At 35.3% G+C, this 14,445-nt stretch overlaps 1 protein-coding gene across 5 annotated transcripts in view; it reads right to left on the reverse strand.

Moving 5' to 3' along the window:
• The window catches only part of Dmxl1 (Dmx like 1), a 153,008-nt gene that overhangs the window by 72,819 nt on the left and 65,744 nt on the right, over positions 1-14,445 (reverse strand). For all 5 annotated transcript variants that reach the window (XM_032885664.1, XM_032885663.1, XM_032885662.1 and 2 more), the window contains 6 exons: positions 8,707-8,876; positions 8,032-8,129; positions 6,854-7,019; positions 5,994-6,255; positions 3,236-4,317; positions 2,352-2,543 (listed from right to left, as the gene is read on the reverse strand). In XM_032885664.1, the coding sequence (XP_032741555.1) occupies positions 2,352-2,543; positions 3,236-4,317; positions 5,994-6,255; positions 6,854-7,019; positions 8,032-8,129; positions 8,707-8,876 (1,970 nt within the window). The remainder of the gene's footprint in view (positions 1-2,351; positions 2,544-3,235; positions 4,318-5,993; positions 6,256-6,853; positions 7,020-8,031; positions 8,130-8,706; positions 8,877-14,445) is intronic.

Here is a 14,445-nt window from a genome sequence, read left to right on the forward strand (position 1 = left end):
AAGAGGTAAGCATATAAAAGACGGTAAAACTGGAAGGAGAATCTATTATCAAGAGAGAATAAAATCATGTCATAACCTAGGAGGCAGCAGGAATCTTTAAACTATGACAGAAAAAAATTCCAAGTAGTATACCAAAACTGTCAATCAAACTCAGTCACTAAAGGGATCTCAAGAAAGGAAAAATAAAGTATTAATAGGAGATAAAGTACAATGAGATGGTTAAGAAGATGGTGAGTGAGATCAACTAAATTATAATACGATAGTTCCAAACTTCTTATAAACAAACTTAATCCAGAGCCTTTTTCACAGATGATTCAATAAATTTGGAATTAATTTAGGAATTTAAACAGATAATTCTGCCGGCCTTGAAAGAACACAAGAAACAAGATACTTATATTTAAAATATGTAATTTAACATTAAGAAGAGAACACTTTACTTATCTATTAGTTCACAAAAGGGTTACACTTGGATCCTTTAAAAAATATAGTATTCCATCCACTGAAAGCAATCTACCAGAAAAGGACAAATTATGCAGAATAGTTGACTGATAAACTCTGCCAAGACAGGGTGATCAGCCCTTCAAAATCTGCATTTCAAGATCTGTCACTTGATTTTGGGCCAGAAGGCTGAGGACTTGCACTCACATGTTGCTAACAGGGGACTGTGCTAGTGGAGATTTGTCTCTACAACCTCTCAGTTCTAGAAGTCATGTTAGGCTTCCTATGTGTATATATATTTGGTCATTCTCAGATTTCTGATGGGGTTGAAGACTGATTATAGTCTCATAGCCTATCAGGCTGTTTAACTCTGAATATACATATTTTATTAGACAGTTTTCAGATAGTATATAAGCTAGCCAAGATATAATATAGATTTTAATTCTTTCTTAAGCTAGAATGGATAACTAAATGTTCTCTTTAACTGATATAGTATTGGACTGGGTGTTAGATGTATTTTATGCTTTTAATTACAAAATAATAATAGTTGTACTCAGATTATATTTGAGAGGAAAGGTTTTTTTTAATTAGACAAAAAGGATGAAATGTGGGATCATGTCACAGGTCAGGCAGGTATAAGATAGAAGGAGGCCTGTCATTGGAGGAGAAGGAAGGATGGGCGGGAGAAAAGTCTGAAGGAAGAGGAGGAGACTAGAACAAAGAGAGAGGAAGAGAGGAGGAGGTGAGGCTGAGAAGCCTTGAATGGAGGCTGACGTAAAGATCTTGCTCTGTGTATTTACAGGTTATCAATGTTTTAAGGGATGGATGGTACGGGCTTTGTATGTTGAGGTGGGCAATTATATCTTATCAATTGAATCTAAAAAACAAAACAAAACAAAACAAACCCAAAACTTAAGAATGGCCAGCAAGATGGATCTGTGGGTCCTGCACCTGATAGATGACATGAATTAGATCTCTAGAACTCACAAGGCCGACTGGAGAGAACTGATTGACTCCTGTGAATGTCTTCTGACCTCTATGTGTGTAGTGGCATGTGAACCCAGACCCATACAAACATTTTTACTGCAATTAAAAAGCTTAAGGAATCAATTGTATATCTACACATATGCTTGCTTTAATCTCTCTCTTTCTGTTTCTCTGTCCGTCTGTCTGTCTGTCTGTCTCTCTCTAACACACACACACACACACACACACACACACACACACACACACCATTCTTAATTACATTTATGTTTATTTAATGTGTCTTAATTTATGTTTATTTAATGTGTAGATAGAGAGGACTGTGGACAAACTGTAGTAATCTGTTCTCTTCTCCAACTATATGGATACAAAGTAGCCAATGAAGACTTTCAAGTTTGATGATAAATGCCTTTATTCACTAAGCCCACCTCTGCTGCACAGGTGCTTATGTAGAATAAACAATTGACATGCTAAACTGAAGAGAAAAAAAAAAAAACCTCAAGCATCTGACCTATATAGCCAGATAGCCTTAAATCACAATCATTAATACAATAAATATTATGTTTAGTCTGGTGTTTTAATTTATTTTGCTAGAAAGGCTTAACCTTTGTATCTTCATTTTATCATTCTGTATAGGTAAATTAAAGTTTAAACCCAAAGAAGCAAATAAAACTAAATCAAGAAGCAAAATAGACTAGAATCAGAAAATAAGTACTTGAAGGTAGAAGGGGGCTACCTTTCTTGAAGGAGAAAGGAGCAATCAGAGAAAGAAATTAAATATACAAGGAGAGGAGGGATCTAACAGAGGGCATATGTGGGAAATAGAATTGAATATTTTATAAATATGTAAAAATTCTAAAATAAAAGTCTATCATTTTATCTAAACAATATATATTGATTACAAAAAACTTGAAATGAAGCATACTTACTTTATTGGTTTGGCTATCAGGATGTGGTGGTGAATCAAAATTTATTATGGCATGTAGAATATCATGTGTTAAATTGCTAAGGTGCAATAATGGATTGGCAACTACTGTTTTGGCACTGGCTGTACAAGCAAAGAGAAGAGGCACTGAAGTTTGTTCTGACAGAGGGTTAGAAAATATTGGTTCTGCTGTTTCCTTAAAAATGAAGAGAAAAAAAATTAACAATTATTTTTATTTCTAATCTACTCCCGATGTAATTCAGACTTTCAAAATTCTTTGAAATTAAAAATTAAAAGCACTCAAAGTACATACTTTAAGTTGTTATGATCTCAGGAAGAAAATGTTTCTAAAACTGTATCTAGAACAACACTACCCATAACACTCCTCAATAAAATATAGTTCATTACTTCAGATGGCACTCATAAGACTGTTCACACAAATTAAGTCAAAACACCTGACAACGTCTGTTCTGCAAGTGTCACACACATAGCTCCACCAATTCCTAATGACTACACACAAAGATTCATTCCTTCAAGTACTATAACAAAGAAAAGCAAGTTTTAATATTTAAATTAAAAAACATAATTCCAAAAGCTATTTCAAAAATGTATTATTCTTTTATTTAAATAAAGCTTTTACATTTTTATTTAAAATAATTACATTATTCCTCTCCTTTCATCCACATATTCTATGTCCAACTGTTAAAAGTTATTTAACTGCCAGTGTGATGGCACATGTTTTTAGTTTCAAGCACTTGGGAGGCAGAGGCAGAGGCAGAGGCAAGAGGATCTTTGTGAGGTTAAGGTCAGTTTGGTCTACATAGAGAGTTCCATACTAAAGATACACGATGACACCTCACCTCAAAGAAAAACAAAAATGTTACATACCTGCTGAGATTCTTGCAAAAGTAAAATTAATTCCATTCTCACTGATGCAAGACCCCCACCATGAGAGCCATGAAGCACACAGTAACTAAGAAACATTCTTAAGAGTGATTGATATTTCAAGAGCCACTGCCTTTTTTCCTGGAAACTTTCTCTCAGTTGTTGTTTCACTTTTGTTTGGTGATGCAAATCATCAGCATCTTCAATTGATCCAGTTTCATCTGCACTTTGGCTAAATGTCGACTGCAGTTGTTCTGCATCTGAACAAAAGTCACAAGTCCTCTGAAGAGCTACTACCTCTTTTTCAAGCCAGTGGTAGAGTTGGTAACGCAATTTCCCACCATCTATTTCATAGCCAGTAGATAAAGTACGAAGTTCTACTGTGAGAATCTTTAAACATGCTCTAAACTTTAGTTGAACAGCAATTATATCTTCTGATGGATTTAAAATGTCATTTTCATCTAGTGTGCTTAAGGAGTCTGTGTAACTGCTAAACTCGTCTAATTCTTTAACTGTGTTTCTCTGCAAAGGTCTTATTTCTTTCATTGAAATAGGCGGATCTTCATTTTCCTCATCATTATCACTATCCCATTTCAACTCCAAAGAGTCATCTTGAAATACCATACTCGGTTGGCTCCAATCAAAAGAAAAGGTAGAGTTTGAGTGCCTCTCTGAGGAACCCTCTGAAGAAGATTCAAAACCATTGATCAGCGACTGTGACCAGTCAACAGCAGAAGACTTGTCTTCTCTTGTTTCCGATTTTAGTGGAGAAGATTCTTTACTAGTTAAAAAACTAGATCCTCTACAAAAGGGTTTTGCTTTCTTATTGACTTTGGGCATCTTTGACAATACTTCCAAAGCCAACATTGGGCAGCCAGCTTTTAGGTGAGCGCTAGCAGTCGTAAAAAATAATCTTCTTTCACTTAGATTAATTGTTCCTGCCAGTCCACTTTTTCCTGTTAAAGCCATGTGTGTTGAAAATGTATCAGATGATCCAAGATGACGTCTTAGCAAAAGAGGATGTGTTCTTAGGTAATTGTAGAAATTAAAAACTACAGGATTACAAGCTGACATCATGCCTTGATCTGAAAGTAAATTAATTTTATGAATCAAGATAACTTCATGATATGAACTGAGAATATGTAATTATAAGAGTCCCCTTTCTCTCAGAGGAAACGATATTTCATATGACAGGTAACCAAAGGCCATACCACTTTCCAAATAAAACAAAGTTTTAGATAGAATCCTTACCTCTTTGACCACAGAAGCTATATTCTATCCACATGCTCTGAGTTAAACTCCTAAGAATCCCATGACTTTAAACACCATCTCTATACTGTTTATTTGAATATCACTAGTTCCACTTCCAAATTCCATAGTTCATTTCTACTTAAATAGAAAAACTTTTGCCCTGCTGGCTTCTTATTTGGTGTCTCAAGGGCACCTTCATCTACCTACCTCTTTTGACTGACTTGTATTATTTCAACCAGTCCTTTGACCAAGTATCATCTACCTAGAGAAGGGTTCCTGATCTAAACAACACTCCATCATATCATTTACTATTAGTTAAACTAAAAATACAGGCGTTATCCTTAATTTCTAATTCTTTGGCACTCCATATAAAATTTAGTCCTGGGTAGTCCCACTATTATCCTATAAAATTATCCTATAGCCATATACTTCTCTCTGCCTGTAGTCCTATCATACTGACACTGTGACCTAAACGACTATTATCACTTTTCTCAGATTTAAATGGTTCTAGGAATATGTGATCTTATATTAAGATTCACATTTTTTTTTTAAAAAAAAAACAGGAAAATATATAAGTTTAATATAGTGATGTTTCCCCTCCATTATGAAGAAGCCAGTATGAAACACTTTACCTTAAATAGCTAAGACACTTGAATACTTGCGTCTCATGGCTTTCTTCTTCTTTTTTTTTTTTTTTTCTTTTTTTGGAGCTGGGGACCCAACCCAGGGCCTTCCTATTCCTAGGTAAGCGCTCTACCACTGAAACTAAATCCCCAGCCCCACTTTCTTCTTAATTTAAAGATACATACATCCTAATTAGCATACACTAAATATGTAGTGGCACATTAAACAACTAGAAGCTACTTTACTTACTGTTCAAAATAATATACAACTAAATCAGCTATCACATATAGCTCAATTCTGCATATGAAAAACCCTGGAATAGTAAACTCCACCATTTTTATGCTAATTCACAGAAAAATGTTTCACAAAAAAAAAGAAAAGAAAAAAGAAAAAGAAAGAAAAGAAAACCAGAAGCAGAGTTCTAAAGGGTACATTTAAAATTATCTCTATTCTACTGACTGAATCAACATAAAAGTCAAGGATTTGGCTAGTTTAAGGTTCTCTACTCACACCTCTTAAGTCAGCTTTCTTTATATTCAATGAGTTTTCCTTGTAAAAATTATAAAATCAATTAACAAGTGTAATAACCCAATCTAATATTAAAAATTGGCTTTATATTCATTTTTCTTTTCCCATTTTCGATTTACCATTTCTCCAAAGTATTTAAAACCAACTTTTAGTAATACTGGTGTTCAATATATTTCATAAGAACAGAAAAATCTAAAGTTCTTTGTTTTAAATGAGTTATCTTTCTGAAAGAACAAAATCTCATTTAGTCACAAAGATCAAATATTTAATGTTTTGTATTACATTAGCGTAAGCAGTGGACTACCCACTGAGAAAACACTAGTAATGTTCTCATTAAAATCTTGAAAGAACAGCTTACCTTCTTCCTCTGTAACGGGTTGCTTTATTAATGTTTCCAGAGCAGCACTATAATCTTCTAAAATCCAATGTGCCATACTCCGAAGAAAGGGGTCATGATGTACATTTATGTTTGATGAATTGAGCTCACTGGCTGGAGAACCAATTCCCAAAACTTTTTTGCGTAAAATTGACTTGTATGTTGTTGATTTATCAAATTCAGACTCAAACAGTCTTGCTATTACTAGAGCCAACTGAATGTCATTCAATTTCTCAAGGCATACCTTTAAAACATTTATAAATAAAAAATATTTACAAAGTAAGCTTTTGAGAGAAACTCAAATTTATTTACTATAAATGTTTAAAGATTTGTTACCTCTAAATTTAGCAAGCAATAAATGTAATGATGGCATGCAGATACCTACATTAGTAAATTAACACTGATAAGATCTCCAAGTCTGTTTGTTATTACCAAACATGTATTTAAAAACTAACTTGACCTGAGGTAATGGATAATTCTATCTAGTGTCAATTAAACCTCTAGTTTTATTTTACACCTCTTAAACTTATACTCTTCTCAATTCATCTAATCAGACTAGAATTTGCAAATTAAAAAGCTATTTTTCAGTCTACCCAGTAAAAGAGTCAAATATACTTCAAATGTGTGGTCATATGAGTGATTCACTCTATAAAACCTGCTTTATCACAATTCATAAAAATATAAGCTAAATGGTAAAAAATGAATATGTACTGTGAAATCATATCAGTTACTTTAGGTTCTTAGCCTTGTATTATTTCTAGTATAATTAAAAATAAAAATTTAAGATTTAGATTGTTTAAAGAAATGATAACACTGATAGAAAAGGAAGTTCAACTAATTACCTCAATTGCATCTTTGAGACAACCACCTAGAAGAAAAAATGCTGCAGAATGTTCAAACCTTTGCTTGCCTAATAAAGAAAAGGCATTTTTCAAAGCTGCTTTACGCCACCTCTCTTCCTCAAAATTATGCCCAAAAAACTGTGTCATTTTGGTGTCTTTTTGAGATCTATAAATGAATGAAAATTATGAAAATTTTAAAATACAATTTTGGAGTCAGACTTTTCCAGTTAGAACTTCAAAGTTAGGAGTCTCAAGGAGAAAGATAGCAAATGTGAAGACAGTCTGCACACACCAAGATTCAGTTACAATAAAAGTTCTAACAATGAAAACAAAACATTTGACAGTTCAGAAATAAGATTAGGTAAACATTTACTTTAATAGGTAAACCTCAGAGGTTATTTAAAAATTTTCTTTCAAACTGCAAAGTGAACTGCATTAGCATAACTCAGGGGAAAAAAAATCACCTTTAAATTCATACAAAATTTTACCAATACATACTTATACAACATAATTTATATATTAACATTTATGCTAGTTTAAAATTAAAATCGCATCAATAATTTTGTTCTAGACATGTAGAAATGACTTACATGTCAAAAATTCAAAATATGGAATCTGCTCTGATAGAAAACAATACTGAAAAACCTAGATCCTTAGAAAACAACATTAAATATCAAAAATTTCCCCAGAGATTGTCATTCTTAAACAGAACATCGAACAAATAATGGAAATCATGGAGTCCAGACTGTCAACAAGTGAGATGAAAGAGATAACAGCACCAAGAAGAGTAGCAGTTTACGGAACATCCTGGCCCACATCCTTCAGTAACAGAGGACAGATGCTTATCTGACAGATGCCAGACTTTACTATCATGTTCCTCAAAGCTGAAGCAAATTCATCAATAATTTTTTTTTTCTATTTTACTTCTTTCCTCCCTGCTTCTTGGTGGGGAGAGAAAGGTGATAAGGGGGAAAATGTGTTTTTAGACTGATGACTGCTAAAACAAACTGAAGTGGCACCAACTGGCTTCTTCACTGAGGTACACATGTAATAATCTTTTTCCCAATGAAGTATGAAACACGAAAAACTATGAACATATTCAATGAGAACATATTTTACTTTATGCATTCACTCTAAATAAAAAGTGACTTTTAGCTTTGAAGCAGTCATTTACTTACCTATATAATCCCCAAATCACAGCTTTTTTTTTCATTGCAAGGTAAAAAATTGCAGCATCTAACGGATCATTATTTCTGTGAAAGGCTGCTTTGGCTACCTACAATTGGGAAATAGTCAATTATTTACAGAAGTAGACTGTGAGTGAATCTATAAAATCTCTTATATACGAGATCAGTATGTACTATTTCTGTGTTAAAATTTAAAGAAGTGTATAAACACATTTGTACATAATACTAGTAATAGAAGCATTTACAGAAGCAGAATATATTTGGCTAAGCTTATTTTTTTCTCAAGAAACACTTCAGAAATTCAGAAATACACCAGTAAATAAATATGATAACTAGAGGTTGAAGATAGCTAGGCCTAGCAGCAGAGGTCTAGAATCACAACAGTTTAGGAATTTTAGACAAAAGGATTATACACTGAAAACCACCATGTGAGCAACATAGTAAGACCATTAAATATAAAAAGTCAAAAGTAGGCTGGGCTGGGGAGTCTGCCCACTGAAATAATGCTTGAATAGCACTCAGGGCACCAGGTTCAAAACCCAATACAATACACATACAAATTACGATGCTGTTTCTAAAACAAAATGGAATAAACTAGTCTCAGAGAAGACAGAATGAAATAAATATTCAAAATACACTATTTTTTATAACCAAATAAATACTTACTTTTTCTATGCATCTGCGCAAGATGCGAGCATTGCGAACCCACCACCCCACTCCCATTGCTCTCAGTTCAGACCAAGTTGGATCATCTTTCTGCATGGCTGGCAACATATTCAGTAGTTCTTCCTCTGCTACTGAGTGAAATGCCCAAGCAAAATGACCAGTAGAAAGGCCTGAAGACATGCCAAAAATGACATTTATAAGCAATGCAAGAATTTAATATGATTATCATAAATGTGTATGGTGTTTGTGCAATAAACATATAAACTGTTTGAAGTTTTAAATATTGGCATAAATCACTCCAAATAATCTCATTTAATATGTCAAGGTATTATGTTTATCAACAAACTGGGTGCTTAAAATACAGAGTAAAATGACATATTCTTCAACTTTGCAGACTCCTTTTACCATAACCTATGTAAGAATAAAATCTTGGACATAGCATAAGAAATGTAAGTATAAAGGACAGAATTTTAAGGAACTATCCATCACTAAGTACACATCCTTTGTTTATGATTTAAGAAAACATTTCTAGCTTTATTCTATCTGTGGCTACTTAAAACTGTGATGGTAACAAGTCTGAACTGGAAATCAGATGCTCTGGTGCAATCTTGGGTCTCTTAGGACAAACCTCTGCACTTGGAAACGATCTGTCTTACTAACTGCGGATTATTACACGGGTCAGTAAGAAGTACTCTTTTAAACTTTATCCAGACTCACAGTTACATATAACTTTTATTGTTCATAAAACAATTCTTGATTTTCTAAACAAATGATACCACTCCAATGCACATAATTAAAATCTATTTCTTTGAAAACATACAAAATACTTCTGAGAAATGTCACTGGGCTGCAGTATTTTATTCTCTGGCTATTTCCCAGTTTTCCTGAAACTATCAGCAGCATTGAAACACAGCTACATAGAGATGTGCTTTCCTCTTCGGGACTACTTCTCTTTTCTCTCTGAACAACTTTTTAGATGTTTTACCCCCACAATTAAAGAATTCCATGAAATCATATAAAATGTAAAATTCAGTAGAATAAGAATAACAATTTAATACTCCAAAATTAGAACATAGAGATTATATCTGAGCTCTATTACAAAATAAAATATATGACCTTGGAAAAGTTACTTTATTTTTTAATGACTCAAGATTTCATTTAAAAAAAAAATGTATATAAAGGATTGGTTAAGAGCACTGGCTGCGGGTTGGGGATTTAGCTCAGTGGTAGGCTTGCCTAGGAAGCGCAAGGCCCTGGGTTCGGTCTCCAGCTCGAAAAAAAACCAAAAAAAAAAAAAAAAAAAAAAAAAAAAAAAAGAAAAGCACTGGCTGCTCTTTTAGAGGACCTAGGTTCAAGTCTCACCACTTACATGCAAACTCACAATTGCCTGTAATTCCAGCTCCAGAGTATCATACATTCACCCATACATGCAGGTTGAACATTAATACACATAAAATAGAAATGAATATCATTTAAAAAAAAAATAAAGAACCAGATGGTGGTGGTACATGCCTTTAATCCCAACACTGGGGAGGCAGAAACAGGCAATCTCTGAGTTCAAGGCCAACCTGCTCTAGAAAGTTAAGCTCCAGGACAGCCAGGGCTACCACAGAGAAATCCTGTCTTAAAAAACAAAAAAACAAAACAACAAAAACTGTATATAGTGAGAACACTATGATATCACACAGCGTTAAGTGTTGAATGAAATAATCCAATTAAGTAATATAGAATACAATCTAACCCTTAACAATTGTTTTTATGCTGTTTTATCATACTGATATTTAAATACTGATGTGTAACATCTCTGTCAGCAATCTAATGATCAGTACATGCAATAATGCTCAGCTCTGACTCCTTCTTTCCTTCCTTCCTTCCTTCCCTCTTTCTTTCATTCATTTAAGTCTTCAGATACACCAGATGGTGGGATCTGATCCCATTACAGATGGTTGTGAGCCACCATGTGGTTGCTGAACTCAGGATCTCTGGAAGAGCAGTCAGTGCTCTTAAACTCCTGAGCCATCTCTCCAGCCCTGATTCTGTCTTTTCATACTACATTTTTTCATTATTATTGAGCAAAATAAATAATGTCGTAAGGTATGACTTTAACATATATGGGTTCATATTTTTAATCTATACTACAGAATAATTTCTTCTTGTTGAAGAGATATTCCTACTGCTAGAACGTTCTCAATAGTCAGGATGTGGAAATAACTTTGATGTGTATCTATAGAAGAATGAATTTTAAACTATGATTTACATGCACAATAGAATATGAAATTCTGCACTGTGCAACACAAATAAGATTTGCAGACATTATACTAACAATTTAATAATAATTACATTAATGATAAAATGTATTATTCTACTCACATGAGATATTTCAAAGAAACAAATTCATAGAATTAAAAGGTAGAGTGATGGCTGTAGGGACTGAGAGGAGGGAAATCATTAAGCAGCAAATTTTGCCAAATAAGATGAATAAACTCTATAAATACCTACTATACAAAATTGTACCAATAGTCAATAATATTGTACTGTTTACTTAGAAGCTTATTGTAAGGATGACTGCATGGCATGTAGTATAAAGAATATCTTTGTTTAAAAAAAAGCACTAAAAATAAGATTAAGTATATAAGCAGATGAAAAAGTTAATAAGTATCTAAATGAGACAGTAGAAATCAAAATGTGTATTAAGAATGCCAAGGGGGTTGGAGAGATGACTCAACAGTTAAGAGTACTGGCTGACCTTAAGAAGTCAAGCAGAAAGGCCCAAGTGAGGATGCTTCAATCCCACTTAGAAGGGGGAAGAGAATAATCATGGGAACCAAAGGGAGGGAGGGGCCTCAGTGGGAGAGGTGAGAGGAAAGGGAAAAGGATCAGATTTGTGGGGTGGGGGGGGGTGGGGGGTGGGGGGCAACAGGAGCACCCACAGGGCCAGGACAATGAATGAAAATAAGCTGCCTCAGTGGAGGGGTAGGAGATGGGGGGACCCTCTAGAAAGTACCAGAGAACCAGGACGTGAGAGACTCTTAGGACTCAATGGGGATCACCGTAGCCAAAATGCCCAACATTGGGGAAAAGGAAATCAAGAGTCCACCTCCAGTAGATAGGGCCGCAAGTGGAGAAACTGAGTTACTAAATCACAGTCAAAATTTCTGACCCAGAACTGTTCCTATTTAAAAGAACTGCAGGGACAAAAATGGAGAAGAGACTACTGAGGGAAGACCCAACTTGGGATCCATCTCAGAGGCCGGGGAGGGGCATCAAGGGTTGACACTATTGTTATGATGTGCTTATAGAGGGGAGTCTTGAAAGGCTGTCCTGTGAGAGAGCCTACCAGCAGCTGACTGAGACAGATGCAGATAATTACACCCAACCACTGGGCTGAAGTCAGGGACCTCTAAGGCTGAATTAAGGGAAGCACACCATAGAAAGCCCAGCAGCCTCAACTAACCTGGATCCCAGGGTGCTCCTAGACACTGAGCCACCAACCAGCATACCCGGGCCATTCTGAGGCCCCTGGCACATATGAGGAATGCCTGGTCTGGTCTCAGTGGGAGAAGATGTGCTTAATCCTCAAGAGACTTGAGGCCCCAGGGAATGGGGAGGACGGGTGGTGTTGGGGAGCACCCTCTCGGAGGGAAGGGGGAGGAGGAATGGGATAAGGAACTGTGGGAGGGGGAACAGGGAAAAGAGGCAACTACTGGAATGTAAATAAATAAAATAATTTAAAAAAAATAAAAAAGAGCACTGGCTGCTCTTCCAGAGGTCCTGAGTTCAAGTTCCAGCAACCACATGGCTCACAATCATCTGTAATGGCATCTGATGCTCTCTTCTGACACATGGGTGTACATACAAATAGAGCACTCATATACATAAAATAAACAAAGCTTAAAAAAAGAATGTCATCAATGAAGTCATCAGTAGGATCAAAATAGTCAACTTCTAAAACTGTAAGAATATAAAAACTGTGGGTTTGTTATTAAATATAGTCGAGCTACCAGTAGGAGGAAAAGGAGAACAAATTTCTCAGGCAATAGAGTCTGGGACCATTCTGAAATTAATGAAAACCAAGGACACTTGCAGAGCACAAAGCAGGCCAAACACTACCTGTAATTCTGCATGTTAACTACTACCAACACCAAGACAGACAGTCTCTTCTCTTCTCTTCTCTTCTCTTCTCTTCTCTCTCTCTCTCTCTCTCTCTCTCTCTCTCTCTCTCTCTCTCTCTCTCTAGAAAGAGAGAGTTAAGGATTTATTTCTCCTTGAAAATGACACTATCAAAAGAACAGGATGAAATATTTAGTGCTGAGGGGAAAATCTACTACCAACCTAGAAAAACATATTCAGCTAGTTATCTTTAAGGTTTAAAGAAATACTTCCTCAGGAAAAGGAGAGGAAATCAGTTCCACTAAATAAATAAATAAATAAATAAATAAATAAATAAATAAATAAATAAATAAATAAATGAGATATTATTCAGAAGGAAAATAAAATAAAACAGGGAAGAAACAGATTTACATAAAGAACAATCATATAAACTAAATTTTTAAATTCTTTTGTTTGGTTTTTGTGACAGGGTCTAACTGTACAGTCCTGGCTGGCCTAGAGCATACTATGTAGACCAGGCTATCCTCAAACTCAGAGCTCTGCCAGCCTCTGTTCCCCAGTGCTGGGATTAAAGGTATGTGCTACTATACTTAGTAAACCCCTCCTGGTCTGCCCTCCCACAGTTCCTCATCCCATTCCTCCTCCCCCGACTCCAAGAGTCCCTTCCCCCGACCAGACCTTCCCACTCTCTGGGACCTCAAGTATCTCAAAGGTTAAGCACATCTTCTCCCACTGAGGTTAGACCAGGCAGTCCTCTGCTGTATATGTGTCACGGGCCTTGGACCAGCTAGTGTATGTTGCCTGGTTGGTGGCTCAGTGTCTGAAAGATCTCAGGGGTCCGGGTTAGTTGAGACTGGTGGTCTTCCTATGAGATCACCTTCTTCCTCAGCTTCTTCAGCCTTTCCCTAATTCAACTACAGGGATCCCTGATTTCAGTCCATTGGTTGGGTGTGAGATTTTATATTCTTAATTGGCCTAGCATGTCAAAGTTTAAATTAGTATCATTTTCAGAGAATTTTTATGATAGCTCAGATAAGAATATTTTGGATTACACACACTTATGCATGTTTTTGTTTTTTATTTTGAGAAAAAGCCTCTTTAGCCCAGGCTGGCCTTAAGCTCCTTCAGTATCCAAAGGTGATCTTGAGTTTCAATCCTCATGCTTGTACAAACAGAGCTATGAAACATGCTCTACTATGCCAACCAACTTTTACACAGTGCTGGGGTGGAACGCAGAGCTCTGTGCATGTTGGGCAAAGAGTCTGGGCCAACAACTGAGGTAGACCCTCAGCTCCCTTTATGTGTTTTTTAATGTATACACTTATGCACCGGTGAAATTAATAGCAACAACAATACAATGGCTAGCAAAAGGAATTAAGATTATCAGGTATTCAAATACTTATTCTAACAAGTAAAGAAAAATAGTACTTTGTGAAACTAGAACTGGAGTAGTTGTAAGCTTATAATACACATTATAAGACAACACTAAAAGAGAAAATAAAAAGGATAGCTGATATAATGTGGTGGTTAATACTGACAACTTGAGAGAATACAAACTTGCCAGATATATAAACCTTGGCTTATGTTCATGAACTATGTGGATTATCCTCATTAGGTTGACTGAGGTAG

Source organism: Rattus rattus, chromosome 15 (assembly GCF_011064425.1).
Source record: "Rattus rattus isolate New Zealand chromosome 15, Rrattus_CSIRO_v1, whole genome shotgun sequence".
NCBI classification, from domain to species: Eukaryota; Metazoa; Chordata; class Mammalia; order Rodentia; family Muridae; genus Rattus; species Rattus rattus.